The following is a 25,347-nucleotide window of genomic DNA, read 5'->3' as shown; positions in this document are numbered from 1 at the left end:
TGTTTTATTATTAAAAGAGCTCCCTTTCACTGTCAAAAGTGTACCAGGTGAAATTAAATGACATTGTCTTCCTAGTTCTAGTCATTTTGGTTTGAGATAGGAATTAGGCAGGGAAGGAAAAGGAGGCAAGCAGGAGAGGGCCGTTCTCTCTAATGAGTCCCGCGCTCGACTTCCGGTAGCCCAAAGACGCTAATTTTAACTGAAGTAGTAAGTAACATCACACATTCTTTCATTCATTTATTGAGACGCTTGCCAAGCTCCATGTTTTAGCTCGTGGGCTGTTTTGAGTCAGCATTCTGGGCGGGAAGGGTGCTGTTGGAATTAGAAAAATATGTAGTATATTAGTGATAAGTGCTATGAGAAAAGGAAATTGCAGTTTTAAATAGAGTTAGAAGACCAACGAGACCTGACTTTTGACCAGACTTGGAGGCGAGGAAAGTAGCTGTCCAGATGTTTTAGTTAAGTGTTCCAGACAAAAGGAACACCCAGTGCCTAGATCCCAAGGCGGAAATGTACCTGGCTAGTTGCGGGATTTGCAGGGAGGTTTTTGAAGAAAAGTGAGCAAGAGAAATAGGAGATGGAGGGGCTTGAGTCGGATAGGATCTCATCATTTACAGACCCAGATTTTTATTACTTAGAGGGTGCTATTCTAGACTTTTTAAATATGCAGTCAAAATGAGCATGTGTGAATTAAGAGAGGAAAAGGAACTTAATTCTTTTCTCTTTTGGGAATAGGGAGGGACTCGTTTTCTAACTTCTCTCACGGAGACTGAGAAATTAAGCAATAATACTTCCAGAAAACATCAGGAAGAAAAATGGTAAGTTTTATACAATTCTTATGAATGTCTTAAATTGTAAATAAATTTAGAAATTAATTGAAGGGAAATAAAACTGCATGGACTTCAATGGCAGGACAAAAATGATAAACTGTAGAAGCATGAAATGTATGATGCCTCTAAACAAAACCAGAAACAAAATTACTTTTAAATTTTTTGGTGCTTTCACTTAAAATGCATAGAATTTACATTTTACAGAAAAAGACTGATTACAACATACAGATGGAAACAGAGGTGAAGAGTATAGCTAGGTGTGATCATTTTAATTGCATCCTTTTGTTTGTTCTAAAATGGGCAACTAGAGCTTGAAGTAGAAGAAAAGCAATGAGAATCGTGCTGTCTCCTCCCCACCCCACCCCAACTCACACTCCTGCCCTCTATCAACCTGACCATACTCTCTGACTGCTGGATAGTATTGGAAGAAGAGAGATGAAAAAGGAAGCCTCAGAATAACCTCTCAGAGGGTTCCTGGGTGGCTTAGTTGGTTAAGCTTAGGTCATGATCTCATGGTTCCTGAGTTGGAGCCTCATGTCGGGCTGTGCTGACAGTTCAGAGCCTAGAGCCTGCTTCGAATTCTGTCTCCCTCTCTCTGCCTCTCCCCCCCCAATAAACATTAAAATAATAATAATAACCTCTCAGAATCCCACCCCACAATGGGATAACAAAAGGAATATGGTACCCAAACATCAGATAAACAAAAAGCAAGCAAGAGTAATATAGTTACCTCTACACATTTTGAATGTAGAAAAACTGAGAATTGTTGTCTTTAGTGAAGAAAGAAATTGTTTTTAACACTCTCAGAATTAAATTACGTAAGGAAAATGGTGCAGACTATATTTTGAAAGGTCATTTTTTACTATTTTTCAATATATATTGATGATATTGGTGAGTTGCTATTTAAATTAGTAATACTAACATAACCATCGTTTTCATTTTTATTGATGAAAAATTCAAACTTTATTTCCATCACAGTATTTACTGTCAAATTCTTAGGATGGATACCATTTTACATTAACATTTATATTTATTTTCTGGAGTTTTTCCCTACTGAAATAAAATTTGAAGAAATACAGCTTCTCAGCTATGTGGATAGGTCATCTCTGAAATGGTATTTCTTTCTGTATTTTCGTTCAGATTGTCATCTTTAATCTAGTTTGGGAAATAATACGGTGCATAAAGTCATCTGAATAAATCTTACTTGTTCTCACATTCTTTTTTCTTTTTAGTCAGTGACACTGCATACAGACGTAGGTGATATTAAAATAGAAGTCTTCTGTGAGAGGACACCCAAAACATGTGAGGTAAGTACTATTATGTACATATAAATAATGAGTTAATGCAACAGGATAACCATTTTGAAATCAAATTATCTAACCTAAAAAAAACAAAAAACAAAAAAAAACTTGTCTATAAAACCATGGGGGTGGCTAGGTGGTTTAGTTGGTTAAGTGTCTGACTTCAGCTCAGGTCCTGATGTCACAGTTCAGGTTCTTGACTTCAGGCCCTGCATCAGGCTCTCTGCTGCCAGCACAGAACTGGATTCAGATCCTCTCTACCCTTCACTCAGCCCCTCCCCTGCACTCACATGCATACATGCTTTGTCTCTTCCAAAAATAAATAAGCATAAAGCTAAAAAAACCAAAACCATTGTCAGGAAAAACTATCCATTATAATTATTGGCCTAGTTTCCACTTACCTTTGAGGATCAAAGAAAGGGTAGATAATTTTTCTCTAACCATAGAGTGGGTGGTATCTTTTTCTTATAACTTATTTTCCTCAGGAAATATAAATAATCATTAGGATGTTAGGTAAGATAACTATTTTTTACGTTATTTTACATGTTTAAATGACAAAGAAGGAAAGAGTTGCCTCTCTATATTCATTCAACATTTATGGGGGCACCTAGGCAGCTCAGTTGGTTAGGCATCTGACACTTAATTTTGGATCAGGTCATGACCTTATGGTTTGTAGGATCAAACCCCAAGTCAGGCTTTGCTGCTATCAGTGCAGAGTCTGCTTGGGATTCTCTCTCTACCCCTCATGCACATGGGCGTTTATTCTCGTGCACGCACACTCTCTCGAACATAAAAAAAACACAACTACAATTGTTTGTGAAAGACCTACTTACCAGGGCCTGGGAGTACTGTAATGGACAAGAGACATTCCTTGCCTTCATGAAGCTGATATTCTAGCTGAGAAGATGTGTTGGAGGAGGGAGGGGGGCCAGGAAGGATTCATTCTAGAAAAAAAAGTGGTTCTAGACCATGATAATGCCTTGAAAGAAATAAAGCATTGATCTAGAGACGAACAGAAAATAATTATTTAAAAGAAGGTGAAGGCAAGCCTAGCCAAAAAAGTGATACTTAAATCAAGTGCAGAAAAGTAATGAAGGCATCTCCATGGAAAGATATAAAAAGAATATTCTAGGTATAGAGACAGCACTACAAAGGGCTCAAGATAGGAATGCCTACCTCTTTTGGATGAATTTTCAGAAGGATGATGGTGTTAACATAGTAACAGAAAGAAGTTATCACATGAGATGCAGAGGTAGGCCAGGTCATGAAGGGCCTGTTAGGCCCTATTGAAGATTGTGTGTTTTATTCCAAAAACAGAAGGAAGCAAAGTGTTTCAGGTAGAGAAGTGACAAAGAAACACCTAAAAGACATAAATACATTGTTACAGTGTTTTCAGTAAATACAGCTTGTTCTTTACTTTAAATGTGTTTCTGCTACATCATTTCCCAATTGTTATTTTTACTCTTTTCAGAATTTCTTGGCTCTTTGTGCCAGTAATTACTACAATGGCTGTATATTTCATAGAAATATCAAGGGTTTCATGGTTCAAACAGGAGATCCAACAGGTAAGTTATTCCATTAATATCTAGAAATTAATTTTTATAAAATAGATAAAATATAAGCATGTGGATTGTTGTGTTGGGGTTTGTTTTTGTTTGTTTTTTGAGAGTGAAACTGGGGAGGGAGGGAAGGAGGGAGAGAGAGAGAGCGAGACAGAGAGTGAGAATCTTAAGCAGGTTCCATGCTCAGCATGGAGCCCAACACAGAACTTGATCCCTTGACCCTGGGATCATGATCTGAGCCAACATCAAGAGTCAGACACTTACCAACTAAGCGACTCATGTGCCCCTACGTGGAGTTTTTATAACCAGGCCACCTTACCCTAGCAAGAAATTTTTAAGTAGAAGCTACTGGTACCTAGTTTTAAAATAAAATCTGAACAATGTTGATAGTGAGGGGATTAGGGTTTTTGTAGAGTACTTTATTTTTTTATTCTATAAAGTGAAATTTTGAGAAGAGAGGACATATCAAATTTTATTTGCATTTAACAAGTTATAAAATAGCCCTTTTGTTTCAGAAAATGAACCCATTCTCAACTTTAATTGGTTACTTCTTTTGATTTGCTTGTCTTGTAATGTAGGTACCGGAAGAGGAGGTAACAGTATCTGGGGCAGGAAATTTGAGGATGAATATAGTGAATATCTTAAGGTATATCTCCAGTGCTTCAACATCTGGTTTCTAATGCCTTGTTATACTTGAAACTTTTAATACATATGTTGTAGTAACACAAGTTAATGTCATTAGTATACAAACTTACTTTTTTTGTAGTAGTACACTCGATAAGTGCCAGGGAAAAACATGGCAGTTCTTGCCTAAAATATATTCTAGAATCTCACAATCACATGAACCTTGATATTAAGTGAGCTTACCTGTAGGTCCAACCTGAAATGTTTACTCAGTAATGTACCAAACAGGCCTGATGTATCACTATAAAATTTATGTTGAATGACCTGAGTCACTGGGCTTTTCAGAGAGTAGGGAGAAAAGACTTACTGGTTGCCAATATTGCCCATTATCAGTGTCCAACTCTCATCTTCTGTTAGATGTTTGAATATCCCTGTATTAACTTCATACCTGTGGTAGATCCCAGCTAGGTTAAAGAGAAGTACATAGCATGTAACATTAGAGATTTTTATTTCCTTTGTCATATTTTTCTGTGTTTTTCATGCTTTTATTTCCTTTTTTAAGATTTTATTAAAAAAATTTTTTTAACGTTTATTTATTTTTGAGACAGAGGGAGACAGAGCATGAGCTGAAGAGGGGCAGAGAGAGAGAGGGAGACACAGAATCTGAAATAGGCTCCATGCCCTGAGCGGTCAGCACAGAGCCCGATGCGGGGCTCAAACCCACAGACCGTGAGATCATGACCTGAGCCAAAGTTGGATGCTTAACCAACTGAGCCACTCAGGCTCCCCTTAAGATTTTATTTTTAAGTAATCTTTATATTCAACATGGGGCTCGAACTTACAACTCCAAAATCAAGAGTTGCATGCTCTACCAACTTAGCCAGTCAGGCACCCCAAGAACTTTTTTTTTTTTTTTTTAAGATTTTATTTATTTCTGAGAGAGAGAGAGAAAGACACCGTGAGCAGAGGAGGCTCAGAGAGAGAGGGAGATACAGAATCTGAAACAGGCTCCAGGCTCTGAGCTGTCAACACAGAGCCTGATGCGGGGCTCGAACCCACGAACCGTGAGACCATGACCTGAGCCAAAGTCGGACGCTTAACCAACTGAGCCACCCAGGCGCCCCTTAAGATTTTATTTTTAAGTAATCTGTATATCCAACATGGGGCTTGAACTTACAACCCCAAAATCAAGAGTTGCATGCTCTACCAACTTAGCCAGCCAGGTGCCCCAAGAACTTTTTTTTTTAACAAAAACTAATGCATGTCTATTTTTTAGTTTTTGTTTTAAATTAAATTTTAAAAATTAAAATAAATTTAATATATTTATTCCCACTTTTCAGAGGTGACATCTAACAGTTTACCATGTGGTCTTTTAAGCTTTGTTATCTGCATAGAATGGTAACTTTAGAAATTAGAGAAAAAAAGAGATAAATTCTCCTCAATAAGAATATGTAATTTAGGGGACGTCTGGGTGGCCCAGTTGGTTAAGCATCCAGCTTGAGCTTAGGTCATGATTTCACAGCTTGGGAGTTCGAGCCCTGCATCAGGCTCTGTGCTGACAACTCAGAGCCTGGAGCCTGCTTCAGATTCTGTTCCTCCCTCTCTCTCTGCCCCTCTCTTGCTCACACTCTGTTTCTCTCTCTCAGAAATAAACATATATTTAAAAAAATGTTTTTAAAGAATATGTAATTTAGTACATTATATTTCAGATTCGGTTACATTAAAATATACCCAGGAAAATTCTGAAAAAAAGTCATTGCAGTGTTTATGTCAGGATGGTGGAACTCAGAGTAATTTATTTTTTCTTCTTTTACTTTTCTATCATAAGGAAACATTACTTTCTTTATAGGAGTTGGGGTTGGGAGGTGATAAATTCTAAGTCATCCTATTCCTGAATTACAAAAAGAACTTTTAGGCATTAATTAATACTGTCTCCACAACACTAATCCAGCATCCTATACCAGGAGTTTTCAACACTGGCTATTACAGACTCACCTGTAGTTTTAAAAATGTAAAATATTAAGGCCTTAAACCTCCTAAATGTAGGACTAAACAGGAGGACTAACTAGGATCTAGATTCTTTTTTCAGGTTCCCTGGTGATTCCTACAGTCAAGATTAAGAATCATTATTTTTAGGGGTGCCTGGGTGGCTCAGTTGGTCAAGTGTCCAACTTCGGCTCAGGTCATGATCTTGCGGTTCATGAGTTCCAACCCTGGGTCAGGCTCTGTGCTGACAGCTCAGAGCCTAGAGCCTGCTTTGGATCCTGTGTCTCCCTTTCTCTGCCGGTCACCCACTTGTGCTCTTTGTCTCTCAAAAATAAATAAATGTTAAAAAATAATTTAAAAAGAACCATTATTTTGTATATAGAGTTGAAGGTATGTATTGGATATTCACATATTCTGACCCAACAATTACATTCCCAAATTTTTACCCTAGAAAAACTCTTATATAAATCCATCAGGAAAACAGTGCAAGAGTGTTCTTAGAGTGTTTTTTTAGTAGCAAAAATCTAAAAGCAACCCAAATAGGAGCCCCTGGGTAGCTCAGTCAGTTAAGTGCCTGACTTTAACTCAGGTTATGATCTCGTGGTTTGTAAGTTCAAGTCCCGCATTGGGCTCTGTGCTGACAGCTCAGAGCCTGGAGCCTCCTTCACATTCTGTGTCTCCCTCTCTCTCTCTCTGCCCCTCCCTCTCTCTCTCTTAAAAATAAACTAAAAAAATTTTTTAAATAAAAGAAATAATAAGTATATTATTAAGTTTTAAGTGGTACGTACATTCTGGTACATGTATCAAATGTAACATTTGACTGGTAGTCACCTTTAGGAAGACAATAAAGCACTAATATCTTGTAGTTATATCTCTATTGCTTGTCTCATTAGTGTCCCCTGATGAATAGCTCAAGAGAGAATAATCATTAGAGTTATTTATGATCACCTCCTTATAACACAGTTCTGTCATCTCTTCAATCTTATCAGTAAAGTCTTTTTAATTCTTTTACACAGTCTCTTGTATAACAAATAGTATCATGAATGTTAAAGCTATAGGAGACCTGTGTTAGATCATCTAGTTCTGGGTTGTGAACTGACTGCCCTTGGGTGGAAGAACCACGGATGCACTCTCTATGTGGAGTACATTGGCTTAAGAAAAAAATTTTAGGCCCATTAGGAAAGAGATAAACCATTCCTTTTGCCAGACTCCCTAATGTTTACATTCTGTCCAGTTAATTCATTATCTGCTTACCCTTCTGAGCATTTCAATTATGAATAAATCCCTGAACTAGTCCAATCTCCCTCCCTTGTTTTACAGATAAAGAAACTAGCCAGAGTCCAGTATATATGTGAAGAGATTATGGGGATTTTGGTTTTGTTGTCTGCCTGATAGTTTTATGCCAGCATGCTGTTCCTTAATATAAATGTAAGGATTTCTACTATACACTGGTATTGCTAAGTATTTGTGGCTGTACTTCTCCAAAGTGAAAATGAAATTAACTGGGGCACATGATTTGATATAAACAATTTACATACCCGGTTTCAGAGATATAGATAATACAGAAACTGAACATTTGGATTAGCCCTAATAGAAGCTTATCAAGTGTTTTCTTTGTCCTTGAAAGAGTACAGGTCTTGTTTCAGTCCTATATTTGGAATATTTATATAAAAACACAGTTAAATTAATATTTTGGCCTGTCTTTTACAGCACAATGTTCGAGGTGTTGTATCTATGGCTAATAATGGCCCAAACACCAATGGATCTCAGTTCTTCATCACCTATGGCAAGCAGCCACATTTGGATATGAAATACACAGTATTTGGAAAGTGAGTATTCTGGTTATGGTTTTCTTTGGAATTTCAATGCAAGGGATGCATATGAGTGGCTAGGATAGTAACATAATAATGAAAGAGCAATATGAAAGCTAAATACACCAGAGCACATGGGTAGCTCAGTCGGTTAGTTGACTAACTTCTGCTCAGGTCCTGACCTCACAGCTTCTGAGTTTGAGCCCCACATTGGGCTCTCAGCACAAAGCCTGCTTTGGATCCTCTGTCTTCTCTTTCTGTCCTTCCCTCACTTGTGCTAGCTCTCTCTCAAAAATAAACAAACATTTAAAATAAATAAACTTTTAAAAATAAAAAAGCTAATATACCTGGTAAGCCCCCCACTTACCAGCCCTGTGTGTGACCTTAGGAATTTATAACCTCTTCAAGACTTAATTCCTTTATTTTGCAAAATAGGAGCCAATTCTTTTTTTCAGGATCATTATGCAAATTAACAGTTATATAATGGATTTCTTCTTATGAATAGCATTTTGCAGCAACTAACGGGTCTGAAAAACAGTGGCTTAAACAAGATGAGTTAAGATGTTCCCTTCTGTCATCAGTATTCTAAGTGGTGCCTCTTCCTCAACCATCTTTATCGTCCATCCCAAAGTTCAGCTCATGGTCATAATATAGGTAGTACAGCTCCAGTCACAACATGGGTTCCAGTCAAAAAGAAGGAGGTAAAGCAAAAATTGCTTGCCAGCTGAGTACGCCCCTTTTTATTTTTATTTATTTTTTTAGCATTTATTTATTTTTTGAGAGAGAGGGCGTGAGCAGGGGAGGGGCAGAGAGGGAGACACAGAATCTGAAACAGGCTCCAGGCTCTGAGCTGGCTGTCAGCACAGAGCCCGATGCGGGGCTCAAACCCACAAACTGTGAGATCATGACATGAGCTGAAGTCGGACACTTAACCAACTGAGCTACCCAGGTGCCCCTGAGTCACAGATTCTAAAGCAGGCTTCAGGTTCTGAGCTAGCACAGAGCCCAACACAGGGCCTGAACTCACAAACCGTGAGATCATGACCTGAGATGAAATCGGATGCTTAACCAACTGAGCCACGCAGGTGCTCCAAGTAAGCCCCTTATTAGAGAGCTTTCCTGGAAGACCCAGAACTTAGCAATGAAGCCTCCTCTTACTTACAAGGGAGGGTAGGAAATGTTTTTCAGCTAGACACATTGCCATTCTTTTTTTTAATTTTTTTATGTTTTTATTTATTTCTAGGAGAGAGAGAGAGAGACAGCGTGAGCAGGGGAGGGTCAGAGAGAGAGGAGTCACAGACGCTCAACCGACTAAGCCACCCAGGCGCCCCCCGGGCTAGACACATTGCCATTCTTAAAAAAATGAGGTTTCTATAAGAAGAAGGAGTGCCTAGATCCTAGGGAGGTGTTTAGCAGGCTCTAGTAGAATATTCACTAAAAGCACTATGCCTGGGAATTGTTTTTATAAATCAGCAAGAAGTCATCTTGTCTGTTTATTCAACAAATATTTACCATGCTCAATAAACCAAAGCACAGTTATAGTTTCTTTTATTTAAAAGTTTGGATTCCAAGTTCGGTTACTGGAAAATAGAAGACTCAGCAACTCTTATTTTTTATTCCGTATATATATGTTTAATTTATAGGTTAATCAGTGAAATTAATGAAATACTACATCCTTTAGTAGTATTTGGCTGGATGTAGATAATTCAGGTCCCTTCCTTTTATTTTCTCCTTTATGTTGCCATTTAGAATTATTAATCATTAATTACCAGGATTTATGTTACTAGATTTGTGACAAAACTAAGGAGTTAAAAACAAAGATTGTTGGGGCCCCGGGTGGCTCAGTTGGTTAAGGATGTGACTCTTGGCTTCCCCTTGGGCCATGATCTCACGATTTGTGGGCTTGAGCCCCGCATTGGACCCTGTGCTGGCAGTGTGAAATCTGTTTAGGGTTTTCTCTCTCCCTCTCTCTCTCAAAATAAATAAACAAAAAAGAATTTTTATAGAAGAAATGCAAAATAAAATGTAAATCTGTTATCTTTTTTTAAATTTATTTAATGTTTATTTATTCTTGAGAGGAGACCAAAGTGTGAGCAGGAGAGGGGCAGAAAGAGAAAGGAAGACAGAATCCGAAGCAAGCTTCAGGCGCTAAGGTGTCAGCACAGAGCCTGACACAGGGCTCAGACTCAGGAACCGCGAGATCATGACCTAAGTCGAAGTCAGATGCTTAACTACCTGAGCCACCCAGGCGGCGCCCCTCTGTTTTCTTTTTTTTTTTTTTTAATGTTTATTCATTTTTTGAGAGCGAGGGAGAGCACAAGTGGGGGAGGGGCAGAGAGAGAGTGAAAGAGACACAGAATCTGAAGCAGGCTCCAGGCTCTGAGCTGTCAACACAGACAAAGCCCAATGCAGGGCTCAAACTCATGAACCATGAGCTCATGACCTGAGCTGAAGTCGGATACTTAACCGACTGAGCCACCCAGACACCCCTGTTAATTTTTTTTTTTTTTTAAGTAATACTAGAAGTGTTCGGAATTTGAGTTGCACAAGGAAGTATAATATAACGCCACCTTTTCTTAGCAAATGTTTTAGACTAATTTGCCAGGAGGATAGAAAAAATATATTTTTTTCTTGGTGGAAACATAAAGTGGGCATCTTCCCTTCTCTTATTTTATTACTACTGTTTTCCGTTGTTGCCCAGATGTAAAAGAGTAAAAATACCATATTTAAACAATAAAGTGCAAAGTGGTCACCTACTTCAGGACCTTCAGTATAGGACAGTACTGATTAATAACAGTGTCACCCTTACATACTTTCTCTGGGTATTTCCCATAGTAAAGAAAATCTATGAATGGTTATATTAGACCCGTTTGTAGCTATGCTGTGGGAATACTTTAGTGGTAATATTCCTACCCATTCCTATTACCTGAAGGCATAAAAATGAACTATTATTGAATTTTGGCTCATCTGTGATAGAAAATCAAATCAGTATTTTATTGTACACTGAACTAGGGAATTCAAAGAACTATGAGACATTGTCCTTTTCTTTTAATGGAACTGTAATTGCTATAAGTATTTTGATATTTTTCAATCTGAGGAAATTTTTATAGATTTATATGGTTTCTCTTTCAGGGTAATAGATGGCCTAGAGACTCTAGATGAATTGGAGAAGTTACCAGTAAATGAGAAGACATATCGACCTCTTAATGATGTACACATTAAGGACATAACTATTCATGCCAATCCATTTGCACAGTAGCCATAATAGATCTGGAAGAATATTTGGCAAACTATTCAGAGGAACACACCTGTTGTGGTTTACCCAGTTTTAATTATGTCAAGAGACTGCATCATCCTTCTGCTTGTTTACAACTAAGATCTTCTATGAGTTGGTGGTACCAAACGGCCCTAAACAGCTTTTATTCCCACTATTAGAGCATATTCCTTACTAGTATCTAATGTATTTCTTTAGGTTTAATTTTTTAAAAGCCCTTTTGTCTAATTTTTTCTTACATATAAAGATTCATTCTTAAGGGCTGAGCCTCGGGGCACCTGGGTGGCTCAGTCATTTCAACATCTGACTTATGCTCAGGTCATGATCTTGTGGTTTGTGAGTCTGAGCCCCACATCAGGCTCACTGCTGTCAGGGTGAACCCACTTTGGATCTGCTGTCCCCCTCTCTTTCTGCCCCTCCCCCACTCGTACTCTCTCTCATAAATAAACATTTTAAAATAATTTAAAAAATAAATGCTGAGCCTCAAATCCAGGTATTTTTGAGCATCCTAATTGCATACTCCTGACATATCTAGTCCACATCCTGAAAGTATCCTTTTCCATTAGTTATTCACTTTACATAGTTAGGACAAGATAAAGAGATGGTCTAGAAAAGTCACTCAAACCATTTGCTATTTTCTCTGGTCTTTAAATTTACAGTAAAGGCTCAGAGAAGTCCTATAGTACAGCAAACACTCAATTTCCCAATTTGCCTGTGGAACTTTTTTAAGGCATATCATTTACAGTATTGTAGGATAGAATTCTACAGGTGATCATTTTGAAAATGCAATTAGTTGGTTATGAGCACCAGTTGTGGAGTCCTAGGCTGTGTTTAAATCATAACTCTGCCCCCTGTTGTAACTTTAGGCAGGTTAACCTCTCCAAGTTTTCTCATCCCTAAGTAATAGTCCTTCATAAGACCTGAGGATTAAACGAGGTAATGTGTGTAAAACTTCTGGCATGTGTAAGTGTTCTGTAGAGAGTAAATGGAAGCTGCTCTCCTAACATTTATCTCCACCATAGGGCTTTCACCAAATCAGGCCTTATAATTTATCATTCTATGCCACTGGTGTCATCAAAAACCATATTCCACTCACTGCTTGGATCACCTTGATTAGATTTTGGGTATTCCTAAAACTGATACCAAGCATTTCTTGGTTTGTATCATTTCTACAAATAGCTGATATAAATAATATTTTCTTTAGTAACTACAGTTTGGAAGTTAGCTTGCAATCTCCTTTTGTTATCATTTATGCCTTCTACTAAACTGATGTGCCAATAATACTAATAAGCTTTTTTTTTTTTTTTTTTAAGTAAGCTCTATGCCCAGTGTGGGCCTTGAACTCCTGAGATCAGAGTCACATGCTCTAGCTGCTGAGCCAGCCAGGTACCCCTAATGCCCTCACATTTTGAGTCACCCTTTTAATTTAATCATTTCATTTCTAGAATTAATATTAAAGCCTATTTTAGGCCAGAATTTGGTTTGACATTTCTTATACCTGCTATTTTTCTTCTTCAACTGAATGTCATTGAATTTTTTTGTCCTCATTCTTAAGAGACGTTTACTGTCAAAATGTTTTGTATTGACTGGCATCCCCTCAATTTTTATTCTAAACTTTCTTTCCTTTTTTTTAAAAATAGTTTTTATTTATTTTTGAGACAGAGCGGGGGAGGGGCAGAGAGAGAGAGGAAGACACAGAGTCTGAAACAGGCTCCAGGCTCTGAGCTGCCAGCACAGAACCTGATGGGGAGCTTGAACCCACAAACCATGAGATCATAACCTGAGCCGAAGTCAGACGCTTAACCCAGTGAGCCACCCAGGCGCCCCTCCTTTTTTTTTTAAGTTACAATATGGTGGGTATTTGGTTCTTAGATCTCATTCTTATAATGTCTTTATTATTTTTTAATTATTAAATGTTTATTTTTGAAAGAGAGGGTGCTTTTCCCACAAGTGAGGGGAGGGGCAGAGAGAAAATCCTAGGCAGGCTACATGCTGTTAGCTTGGTCCCAAACGCGGGCCTTGATCTCATGAACTATAAGGTCATAACTTTAGCTGAAAGCAAGAATTGGATGCTTAACCAACTGAGCCACCCAGGCAGCCAAATAGATAAATTTTAATATGTAGGACTCAACTTTTAATTAGTTTAGCAAAATTGATAGATTAATTGCCATTTCACTAGGGAATCTAAAAGAAAACTGATGGTTCTTTCAATTCAATTTGTACCAATTGTGGTAGAGGTAGAGATGGGAACTCAACATAATAACTGTAAAGCACATCCATAATAAATGATAGTGGAGATTTTTAAAAACAAATTACAATGAAAAACAAATTAGCTGCAAACATTAAATTGGTGTGGGGGAGGAACACCTGGGTAGCTCAGTGGATAAAGTATCTAAATTCGTTTCAGGTCATGGTCATTCAGTTCCTGAGTTCCAAGTGTCATCAGTCTCTGCTGTCAGCACAAAGCCCACTTCAAATCCTCTGGCCCTTCCCTGCTTACTCTCCCTCAAAAATAAACATTAGAATAGTAATAATAAATAAAATGGTGTGGGGAATATTGCTAGAATACTAAAAGAGTGTAAAGAGTAGTGTATCTACAGGAGTTAAATATATAATTAAAGCAGTATCCAAAATCATTAAAGAGTTCTTATGTAAATTGTGTTAGGATAAGTTTCCTTTAAAAAAAAAAAAAAAAAAAAGGATGGATGGGGTGCCTGGGTGGCTTAGTCGGTTAAGCGTCCGACTTTCGCTTAGGTCATGATCTCGCAGTTCATGGGTTCGAGCCCCGCGTCGGGCTCTGTGCTGACTGCCAGCTCAGAGCCTGGAGCCTGTTTCAGAGTCTGTGTCTCCCTCTCTCTCTGACCCTCCCCTGCTCACGCTGTCTCTCTCTCTCTCTCCTAGAAATAAATAAAACATTAAAAAAAATTTTTTAAAAAAAGGATGGAAAACCTCCAGAGGAGAATTTCTTAGTTTACAAACATGACAAAGGTAAAGATGGGACAGGTTTAACTATATGAAAATTAAAACCTTTCTTGCAACTATAAAAAGGATAAATGAGAACTGTGCATTCAAAAAAGCAATGAAGTATGTATGGGCAAGTCACAAGAGAAAAGGGAAAATGTTCAACGTCACTAATTGTGACATTGAACATTTACCAAATATTCCAACAAAATACCATTTCTTTTTTTATGAGAGAGAGACTGAGTAGGGTAAAGAAGGGCCACAGGAGAATCTTAAGCAGGCTCCAGGCTCTGCTCAGAGCCCGACTTGGGGCTCCATCCCATGACCCAAGCTGAAATCAGGAGTCAGACGCTCAAATCTTTGCACTATATTAGTTTGCTAGGGTTGCCATAACAAAGTACCATAAACTGGGTAGCTTAAACAAAATTCTATTATAGAGACTAGAAGTTAGGAGGTCAAAGCATGGGCAAGGTTATTTACACAAAGCTCTCTCACTTTGCCTTTTAGATGACCATCTTCTATCTTCACAAGCTCTTCCTCAGTGGGTCCCTATGTCATAATCTCTTTATAAAGACATCAGTCATATTGGATTAGGGCCCATCCTAATGACCTGATTTTAACCTTAAGTACTTCTGTAAACTGCCCTATCTGCAAATACAGTCACAATCTGAGGTAGCAGGGGTTAAGACACATAAATTGGTTTGGGCGGGGAGGAACATGGCAGCCCCAACCAACCAATCAAATCATAAGCACTAAAGAACACACAAAATAGTTAATTTCATAAATGTAACTTTGGGTAAATCTCACAGTAACTGGCTAGGTTTGAGGGGGGTTGCTAAATTTGAAACCATTTTGAAAAAAAACATTTTAGAAACTTAATTTTGGTGATGTAAGATTTTTTCAATGTTCATTTTCTTTCACCCTTCTAATCTTACTGTAGGAATTCTAAATTGCTCTCTGCACAGTCATTCACTGCCACTTTTACCTGTAATAGAAGAATATAGTTGACACCCATCTCCAGGTGGTTAGGATTAAGTGAAAATGTATGTATGATGCTTGGCACAATAACTAGCCCACTATGACTAGCTATTGTCCTCCAAAGACCAGGACTCCCTAGGTTTGCTTAACATTTAAGCGTGCTAACTGTTCCTGAACAGCTACAAATTTCACAATTTACTGTCATTTCTCCCTCTGAAATATTTACCTTGTATTTGGTGATGCTGGCCCCAATGTAAAGATTTAAGTATTAACAGTTTTAAAGCATCTTCAAATCCATCATGAGAAGGGGCTTAAGAAATACAAACTATCATATATAGTTACTGTTGCTCTCCTGTGCAAGTGTGAACAGTAAAATTAGGCTTAATTGTATGTTTGAATGTATACATTTTCCACCAAGTCTGGAATGAATAAGCAAGAATTTTGTTCAAGAAACATGGGAGGAAGGGTGCTAGGTCAGGATTGGCAATTACTTTGGTCCATTGGGGGCACCTGGGTGGCTCAGTCGGTTGTGTCCAACTTCAGCTCCGGTCATAATCTCGCCATTCCCAGTTCGAGCCCCTTGTCAGGTTCTGTGCTGACAGCTCAGAGCCTGGACCCGGCTTCAGATTCTGTGTCTCTCTCTCTCTGTGCCCCTCCCCTGCTCTCTCATCTCTCAAAAAAATACATTTTTAAAAAGTGTAGTTTGGAGATTTTGTTCAGAGCTCGTTTCCTGATACTTTTTCCTCACGACCTACCATTTCCTCTTTTACAGTTCATTTGGCCTTAACACTGAAAAGGACTGGCTTAATGCCAAATATTTAACTGTGTAGGGTCCTCACTTCCTGCCGCCAAGCTCTTGCTTACTCGTTTAAACTTTAAAAACCTTGAAAAATTGTTCCAATCCAATTTCAGTATGTGTGAGTCCCAGCCACTAAAGCCTTAACTAGTTATAAATAGGCCTCAGAACCTTAGCAAAAGCTGAAATCCAGACAATTACTAATTTAGGGCTATGTGATGGAGGTGGTGTTTTTGTTGGTTTTTTTTAAGGATTGTTTAGTAGTTGCATTCAGCGCGCAGGATTTAGTATCATGCTTCCCTCACTTTTTCTTGTATCCAGCGTTCCCAAATAACATTTTTAACGAGCATGGACGAGACTCTCTTCCACAGTACTTAAGTTGTTTCCTCAGAAGTAGACCGTGCACAACATGGCCGACAGGGCAGCCGTCCGCGACGTCCCCGCTTCCACTTTCTGTCGCTGGGCTCCCCACCCGGCGCCTGCGCACACTGCTCCACTGCTCGTCTCCTTCCGTCCCAGCGTCCTGGCGCCGCCCCGCCCCGCCCCGCGGCGGGGACGCGGTCGCAGCGTCACCAGTATTTTCGTGGGGAGCCCAGACGCTGCGCTGTCAGCTCCATTTTGTTGTCGGAGCCCGTCGCAGCCAGCTGGGCTTTGTCCGTTGTCACGTTGCAAGCTTTGTCTTCTTCGGCTTGGACGCTCTGGCCAAGAAGGTAAGACTCAAGAGGAAGCGGGCTAGGTGTCAAGACCCTTTTTCCGTGCCTGGAGAGCTCCTTGTGGTGTATGCAACCTGCGGTACAACGACCCTTCCCCACCCCCACCTTCACCCTCCCGAGTCGCCCTAAGGCAGCCCGCTTGTCTTCCTTGCGGAGCCTGTTGCCACGAGTTTCTCCTTGAATCGCGACGCCCCAGACACTGGCGAGGGGTAGTGACTTTGCTAGGCTGGGAGGGCTTGGCCGGGCGCCCGTAGGCGCCATTTTGTCGGCGGCGGCGCTGGCCTACTCGGCCGAACTGTAAGATGGCGGCCGGGCGGAGGGGGCGAAGCTTCCTGCTGTGGGTGGTGTTTACTTGGGTCCTGGAATGTGTGTGTCAGCCTCCTGGGAGGAACTGTGTCCCTAGCAAATGGAGAGAAAGAACGCATTGAGCTGATATGAGGCGACATCACATAAGGTCTAGTCGAGTTTTAAAGGATTCAAGTGAAAAATCACGAGTGTCTTTGCCCTCGATGGCGTTAACAAAAATCAAGTTTAGGAATCCGAAGGAAAAATAATAGGGTACATTTGAAGGAGCGTGTGAGAGCAGTCAGGCCGTCAGACATTTTACACGTTGGAGGTTTTGGATCCCCCGACCTGTAGAGAGCAACATTTAGGGCACTTTGACTCGGAGTTGTGTGCAGAGACGTGGTGGAGCCCCAGCTGTTAGTACTGGCATGAACGGTAGTAGATAAGGAAAAGTCACTTCTCTAGGTTTGTTTTCAAGTTGTTAGGGATCCTTCGAAGCATTTCTGGAAGGAAGGTGCTGCTCTCCTGTAAGTTTATTTTGTAAGATTGCTTTTAGGATAAGCTAGGTTTTGTTATACATAGCGCGTGCTGCGGAATGGTCCTCAAAAGATGGCATTTTGTGGACTTCTGGTGCCACCATTGACTTGTGTGTAGTAAAAGGCCTTGACGATTTATCTCCTTTACAGAAATACACAATAATGAGGGTTCTGTCGCAAAGAACGTTTAGAATTGCACGAGTTGGAGGCTAGTTTCAGATACACGTTTAAATGGGGAGTTACATATGTGGACCTATAGTAAATGACAGGCAAGGGGTAACGTTTTCCCAAAGTTGATAAATTGGACCTTCCAGTCTTCCACCCCTTTTTTTCTTTTCCTGCACGTTTTCAGTAAATCTTAGTATGACATGAATAATGCAGAATACCGTTAATAGAATTTGAACACCAGATTTTGGCACAGTGCACTCATAAGGTTAATCGGTGACTTTAGCTGGCAAGGAGTTTTGAATTTCGATATAAAAGAACAGTTTAGAGGCACCTGGGTGGGTCAGTCACCTGAGCGCCAGGCTTTGGTTCAGGTCGTGATTTCACGGTTCCTGGGCTCCGTACGGACAGCTAGAGCATGCTTCAGATTCTGTGTCTCCATCTCTCTCTGCCCCTCCCCTGCTTGTGCTCCCTTCTTGAAAATAAACAAACGTTTAAAAAAATAAAAGTTTAGCGTGGCGCCTGGGTGGCTCAGTCGGTTAAGCGTTGGGGGTCATAATCTCATGGTTTCTGAGTTCGAGCCCCAAGTTGGGCTCTCTGCTATCAGCACAGAGCCCTCTTCAGATCCTCTGTTCCCTCTCTTTCTTTGCCCCTTCCCAGCTTGCACTCTTTCTCTCTTTACTCTCAAAAAATAAGCATTAAAAAATAAATGAACAAATAAAAACAGGGGCACCTTGCTGGGTCAGTCAGTGGAGCATGCGACACTTGATCTCTGCATTCTGAGTTCCATCTTCATGTTGGGTGTGGAGAGGTTACTTAAAAATCTTTAAAGAAATAGGTAAAAATAAAAGAACAGTTATAAAAATCACAGCTAGAGTGAATTTGCAAAGAAGAGTTTTATTAAAGTGTTCAGTGCTCACAGGTGGGATACTACTTAAAATTTCTCTTTTTTGTAGATGAGACAGTCGAAGAGAACTTACTGCCCTGATTGGGATGAAAAAGAGTGGGACTGTGGAAAATGGAGAAGCAGCAGCAGTCATAAAAGAAAGAAGAGATCACATAGCAGTGCCCGGGAGAATAAGCGCTGCAAATATAATCACTCTAAAACATCTGATAGGTAAGAATGATAATATGTCTAAAGACACTTTGCATCACGATGTTGTATGTCAGTAATAGCTCAGTAAAATGGGATGGGTATATTTTCATGATTAAAATTATAGCATCACTTGAATAACCACGAATACCATTTGTTTTTGTTTCCAATGATGGCTTGTAATGTTTGCAAAATTGGGAGGGTTTTTTGTTGGGTGTTTTTTTTTTGGCGGGGAAAACAAAGTAGTAAGAGTACTGTTAATTTGAGGGTATCTAGTATTAGTGCAAAGCATTAAAAAATATTTTTATTTTTTTAGCCATTATTTGGAAAGCAGGTCCATAAATGAGAAAGATTATCATAGTCGACGCTACATTGATGAATACAGAAATGACTACAGTCAAGGATGTGAACCTGGACATCGCCATAGAGACCATGAAAGCAGATACCAGAACCATAGTAGCAAGTCTTCTGGTAGAAGTGGAAGAAGTAGTTATAAAAGCAAACATAGGATTCACCATAGTACTTCACACCATCGTTCACATGGGGTATGAGCTCTTTTAAAATATTTAGTAAAGTTTATTTCCCCCATGGAACAGGAAAACTTTAATTTGATATTTGAGAAAGTTGTGTTTAAAAAGAAGTCATCTCAATTTAACTTGCAGGATTTTTGTGTTTATACGTTGCATAGGAAACTCCTGAAATACAGTACATATTAAGTAATACAGTAACAATTTATTACTAGTTAGCAATTGTCATTCAGGTGAAACAGTGGAGATGATTAACTTTGTTTTTGTAGTACTTCAGGAAATCTGATTTGTTTTGATAAATTGAAGTTTATCACAAAGGTAGAATAGGCATTTTATTTTTGTAAGATTAAGGGTTTAGGCATGCCTTTTTCTACCAAAGCATGCTTTCTAATTCTTTTTTCACAAAGCAAACCACTTAATAGATTTGAACATTACGGGTTATGGGTTAATTTGAAGATAGTTCAGATGACATTTTAAATGACATAGTGTTATTCTGTATGCCAAATCTTTTTTTTCCTCCCCAAAATTAGGACTTTAATTTTATTTACTGTTTCAATATTTGTTTTCTTAGATTAGCTAGGAAATCTTAATTTGGCCACAGTTGACTTTGACCAAGTAAATATTTCATCCTACAATTTTACAACATTAAATTAGAGCACTAGAAACTTAAAATTATGTCTCAGTGAATGCTACAACTAAGCATTTTTTTTTTTTTTAAGAAAAACAATTGTATTATGTTTTGTTGCCTTGCCACTTTGAGTATCTTATCTGAAAATCTGTTCCTTGCCATGTTTTTCTCCTGTTAACATAAACTATGTGCCCTGTGAATTTCTGGGGACTGAATTTGAAATTGCTCCTGCCAACCGTTTGTGGCCTGGCGTGTATCTGAATGCCTGAATATCTCCCCGCTGAATGAATTTCGTATTCTGCCCTGAATTCACTCGGGTATATTGATTGGCTGGATGATCTTGGTGCCGCCCACTTGACGTTTCCAGAAGAGTCACCGAAGGAAAAGAACCAGGAGTGTAGAGGATGATGAGGAGGGTCACCTGATCTGTCAGAGTGGAGACGTACTAAGTGCAAGATGTATAGAATATTTTTCAACACTTATTAACTTTTCAGATATATAATCTATATATAAAGATTTCAGGGATTTGGAAATCTTTTTCTTTCTCTGTTTTTTGTTTGTTTTCCATTTCTTTTGGTGGGGGGGGATTGTGTTTTTTCTTTCTTTAGAAATTTAATATTTGTTAAGCAGAACTTCCAAAATAGTAAATCAAGTTAATAAAATGAGCTTAAGAATGAAATTAGACCTAAAAATAGTTATTAATGTTTTTTGACAGTGTTGACCAGTAAAATGTCTAGTGATAAGGAAATTTGTAGCATCAACTAGAATAATGTGCATTGATAGCATTTATTATAAGTAAGTTGTTTCCATATCTTGGTATGACTGAGCTTTGTTTCTCTCTTTTAGATGAAATTGTTGATACTTTAGGAGAAGGAGCTTTTGGAAAAGTCGTGGAGTGCATTGATCATAAAGCGTAAGTTTCCTACTGTAATTGCATTTGGGGAAGTCATCAGTATTAGACAATTTTTTTAGCTTTAGAATGTGGTCTGACCGTGATTTAGATAATTAGATACATTATTATATCCTTTCTTTTTTTTTTTTTTTTTTTTTTACTTTAATGTGGGAAATCCCAGTAAAAGGTACTAGCACTTTGGATTTTTTAAGCATTAGCTATTAATAGTGTTTGTAGCCTTTCATTTTAAGCTGAGAGCTGGTTTTATTGTTGTAGAAAGTATTCTTTAATCCCACTGGGCAGTTGTTGTGATTTACCCCTACCCCAAGGTCAATGATCTAAATCAAAACTTTTCAAAGCCTTGGTTTTATGTTAAGGGTATTTGGAATTTTGCTTACCTACAGCATGTGGAAGCAGTCTTCAGAGTAGTACCTAGGAACCTATATTTTTAGAGGCTATCATTCACTGTGATTACACCATCAGGGTTGAGTACTCTTGTAAAATGGTGACCATTTGTTTATGCTCTTCAAACTCCTAACTAAAATTTCTTGAGATAATATAAAAAAATTTCTCTTCTGCCTTTTTGGTTCCCTGTTTGAATATTTCCCTGTTTTGAATGGCAGAGCTTTTCTAATTTTTTTTAACGTTTTATTTATTTCTAAGAGAGACAGTATGAACAGGGGAGGGTCAGAGAGAGGGGGAGATACAGAATCCCAAACAGGCTCCAGGCTCTTGAGCTAGCTGTCAGCACAGAGCCCAACACAGGGCTTGAACCCACGAACTGTGAGATCATGACCTGAGCCGAAGTCGGATGCTTAACCGACTGAGCCACCCAGGCACCCCTGGCAGAGCTTTTCTAAACAAATTACTAGAGAATGCTTCCTACCATCAGTTAGTAAGGTTCTGAGAGCAGGAGCTCCATACTGACCCCCTACTATCTCCCAAGTTTTCTGGTCACATAGACAAAAGGAAGAATTTGATAAAATTTGCCAGGTACTATAAGGAGAAGCTGCTTTACGTACATGTTTTGAGTCTTAATTGGAATATGAACTGAAGTGGTGATATCCTCAATATTCTTATTAAATTACAACTATTAATACACGTTTTAGTAGGAGGACCAAAAAAGAATTCATGTAAGTGGTGGTTTGATGAAAAAAATCTCCATCATTCAGCATATATTTGTATTACTGATCCTATCGTATACCCAAAGATCATTCTCATTATTCACATTGAGGTGCAGTTACAAGAGAATACATCCATACAGTACTTCAAATAAAACCAAATGCTAGACCACAAATTTAAGAAAACAGATACAGTGGGTCAAAGTAGAAGTCGTACAGTTTGAAAAGAGTAATAGGAAAAAGGAGTAGGACATCATCTTTAACTTTTTTTTTTAACTTGGACTTCTTCTAACAGAGGAGGTAGACATGTAGCAGTAAAAATAGTTAAAAATGTGGATAGATACTGTGAAGCTGCTCGCTCGGAAATACAAGTTCTGGAACACTTGAATACAACTGACCCCAGCAGTACATTGTAAGTATCAAAACACAATTCAGAAAATTCTTCCACATAGATTTGAATTGTGAGAAGCTGTACTCATATATTTTTCATGTTTTTTTCATGTTTATAGCCGCTGTGTGCAGATGTTGGAGTGGTTTGAGCATCATGGTCATATTTGCATTGTATTTGAACTACTAGGACTTAGTACTTATGACTTCATTAAGGAAAATGGTTTTCTGCCATTTCGTCTGGATCATATCAGGAAGATGGCATATCAGATATGCAAGTCGGTGAATTGTGAGTACTTGGCATATCTCTGAGAAACTTGAGTTTGTTGAGACTAATTTAATGCCAGACTGTTTGGAGTTTTTAATTAAAAAATGGGGTCTAACCTATAGGTCCTGCAAGCCTGGGCTTAAGAGTAGGTATGAGGAAGATTGAGAAGACCATAAGCTTGGTTACTGAAAATATTAACCCAGAACCACTAGGTTAAAGAATGGTAAATTTTGGCTTTGTAAGATAAAAATAACATCTTTCTTTACTTTTTGAGTAGTTAGCTGGCAGTGGACTAACTTTCAAAGGGAGTGGGTGGTTTTTCAGCCAGCAATTGAATGTTGACAACTTTGGACGTAGAGAAAAGGCATTAGAGATTTTTTTATTGTAGGGCTTTTGAGTTTGGGGTAGGTTTTCAATTTTCCTATTACAGCACTTGTTTGTTTCATTCTCAGTTCTGCACAGTAATAAGTTGACTCATACAGACTTAAAGCCTGAAAACATCTTATTTGTGCAGTCTGACTACACAGAGGCATATAATCCCAAAATGGTAAGTCTTCAGTGTATTATTACCTTCAGAGTTTGAAATATTTTATGCTTTCTTAATGTTATACCTCCTTAATCCATGAATTGTGAATTTCAGAAACGTGATGAACGCACTTTAATAAATCCAGATATTAAAGTTGTAGACTTTGGAAGCGCAACCTATGATGATGAACATCACAGTACATTGGTATCTACAAGGCATTATAGGGCACCTGAAGTTATTTTAGGTAAGTTACTTCTTAATTCTGCTGTGGGAACATCTGTATATATCTTTATTGAAGCTCACTTTACAATGGAGTGTTCTAGTCTTCTAACGGTTTGCTTTGCTTTGCAGCCCTGGGATGGTCCCAACCATGTGATGTCTGGAGTATAGGATGTATTCTTATCGAATACTACCTTGGGTTTACAGTATTTCCAGTAAGTGACAGTGATCTGTTTCGATGGCTTTCCTCAAGAGAAGTGCTTGTTTATGTGAATGAGCACTTTAATGCAAAGCATGCACATTTAGGTAGCGCTTTTTCTCATAGACTTAATCGTAGATAAGAATAAAGAAATGAAAGTCCTGTGACACTGATGCTACTGGATATGTGTATTTTTCATCATTTTCTTTAAAAAAAAATTTTAAGCATTTATAAACAATTACACTGTTCATTTAGAGAAGTCACTGGTGACCTTGTTCTGTGGGCCTTAATATTTATTATCAGATATAGCTTGCTAAAAGTTTGCCCTTTTTTAGTAATCATCCTCCTCGTGACTTCTGATCTCTGGACTAGAAGTTTAGCACCTCTGTTAAATGAGATCAAAGTGCACTGTGTGCTTAACACATTCTGTTTATTATTTTAGACACATGACAGTAAGGAGCATTTGGCAATGATGGAAAGAATTCTTGGACCTTTACCAAAACATATGATCCAGAAAACCAGGTATGTTTAAGAGTAGGTTCATCCTTTGTACCACTTGGTTTTATATTCTGATTAGAATTTTATGAAACAATGAAGTCTGACAAATGCATTTCACGTAAGAAATCTTTTTAAAGTCTCGAGGATAATCTTGATCGGTAAAACCATAAATGATGAAACCAATCACTTTTGCTGGATGTTTTAAGTTTTCATTGTCAACATTGTAAACATGAATGGGTATTTACTTTTAGGAAACGTAAATATTTCCATCATGATCGATTAGACTGGGATGAACACAGTTCTGCTGGCAGATATGTTTCAAGACGCTGTAAACCTCTGAAGGTGAGCTTGGGCCATTTCTTAAATGATCAAAACCTTTACTTCTTTTTATGCTAGAAAATAAAATTATAATAAATGGTAGTGGAAAAGACTGTTGACTGTAATTTCTTTTTCTTTCAGGAATTTATGCTCTCTCAGGATGCTGAACATGAGCTTCTCTTTGACCTCATTGAGAAAATGTTAGAGTACGATCCAGCTAAAAGGATTACTCTCAAAGAAGCCTTAAAGCATCCTTTCTTTCACCCCCTGAAAAAAGATAGATAGATCTGTAACTGTATAGCTCTCTTGAAGAGATTTGATAGACTGTATCAGTCTAATTTTTAAATAAGTTATTTTGTATAGCTTTTGTAAATTTATTACTTTTTTTTTATTGCCATGTTTATTTTGCTTGGATAGTTTGAATTGTTAAGTAAATAGCTAAAGTAGTGAGCATTTTTTTCCAGTAATTACTGTATAAAATTACTTATCCAGAATAAATTTTTTGTGCTTATGAAGTTTAAAGGAATCTGTATAATTTGTTTTTAGCACCAGTTTTCTTCCTACATAAATTTCCATTCTTGGAGGTTTTCTTAAGTCTTTGGAAAATAGTTAGCTTTGTTTCCATTTTAGGGACTGCCAGCACGGGGCTTCTTCCTTTCTTAAAACCAAGTCTTAATGAGTCCAAATTACAGGATGCAAAGAACTAGAAATTGGCCATAAATTTTTTCCAAACTCTATTCCTGTTTAAATTTATCTTCTGCCCCTCCCCCCCAGGATACTGCAAATGGCCTCACAGGTCCTATGCTTATTTAAGACTGATAATGACAGAAAAGCTTCCAGAGGGGTGCT

At 38.3% G+C, this 25,347-nt stretch overlaps 2 protein-coding genes across 2 annotated transcripts; both read left to right on the top strand.

The window, feature by feature from the left end:
• The first annotated feature begins 193 nt into the window (after positions 1-193).
• PPIL3 (peptidylprolyl isomerase like 3) lies at positions 194-11,729 on the top strand. The gene is made up of 7 exons (XM_039217815.1): positions 194-207; positions 736-818; positions 2,063-2,137; positions 3,603-3,696; positions 4,272-4,339; positions 8,014-8,132; positions 11,247-11,729. Exons 2-7 carry the CDS (start codon positions 816-818, stop codon positions 11,371-11,373), a joined length of 486 nt encoding a protein of 161 aa, XP_039073746.1. The 5' UTR covers positions 194-207; positions 736-815; the 3' UTR covers positions 11,374-11,729.
• A 4,959-nt stretch (positions 11,730-16,688) lies between these two features.
• Positions 16,689-25,020, top strand: CLK1 (CDC like kinase 1). Its single transcript, XM_039217814.1, has 13 exons — positions 16,689-16,833; positions 18,779-18,939; positions 19,232-19,460; positions 20,438-20,528; positions 20,917-20,983; positions 22,379-22,495; positions 22,593-22,759; positions 23,191-23,285; positions 23,379-23,508; positions 23,616-23,698; positions 24,125-24,204; positions 24,432-24,522; positions 24,640-25,020. The coding sequence occupies exons 2-13, from the start codon at positions 18,779-18,781 to the stop codon at positions 24,781-24,783; spliced, it is 1,455 nt and encodes a 484-aa protein (XP_039073745.1). The 5' UTR covers positions 16,689-16,833; the 3' UTR covers positions 24,784-25,020.
• The last annotated feature ends 327 nt before the right edge of the window (positions 25,021-25,347 follow it).

This window comes from Hyaena hyaena, unplaced genomic scaffold, assembly GCF_003009895.1.
Source record: "Hyaena hyaena isolate Hyena2069 unplaced genomic scaffold, ASM300989v1 scaffold_724, whole genome shotgun sequence".
Taxonomy (NCBI): domain Eukaryota; kingdom Metazoa; phylum Chordata; class Mammalia; order Carnivora; family Hyaenidae; genus Hyaena; species Hyaena hyaena.
The sequence above is the reverse complement of the archived record's forward strand: the minus strand, read 5'-3'. Positions and strand labels throughout refer to the sequence as shown.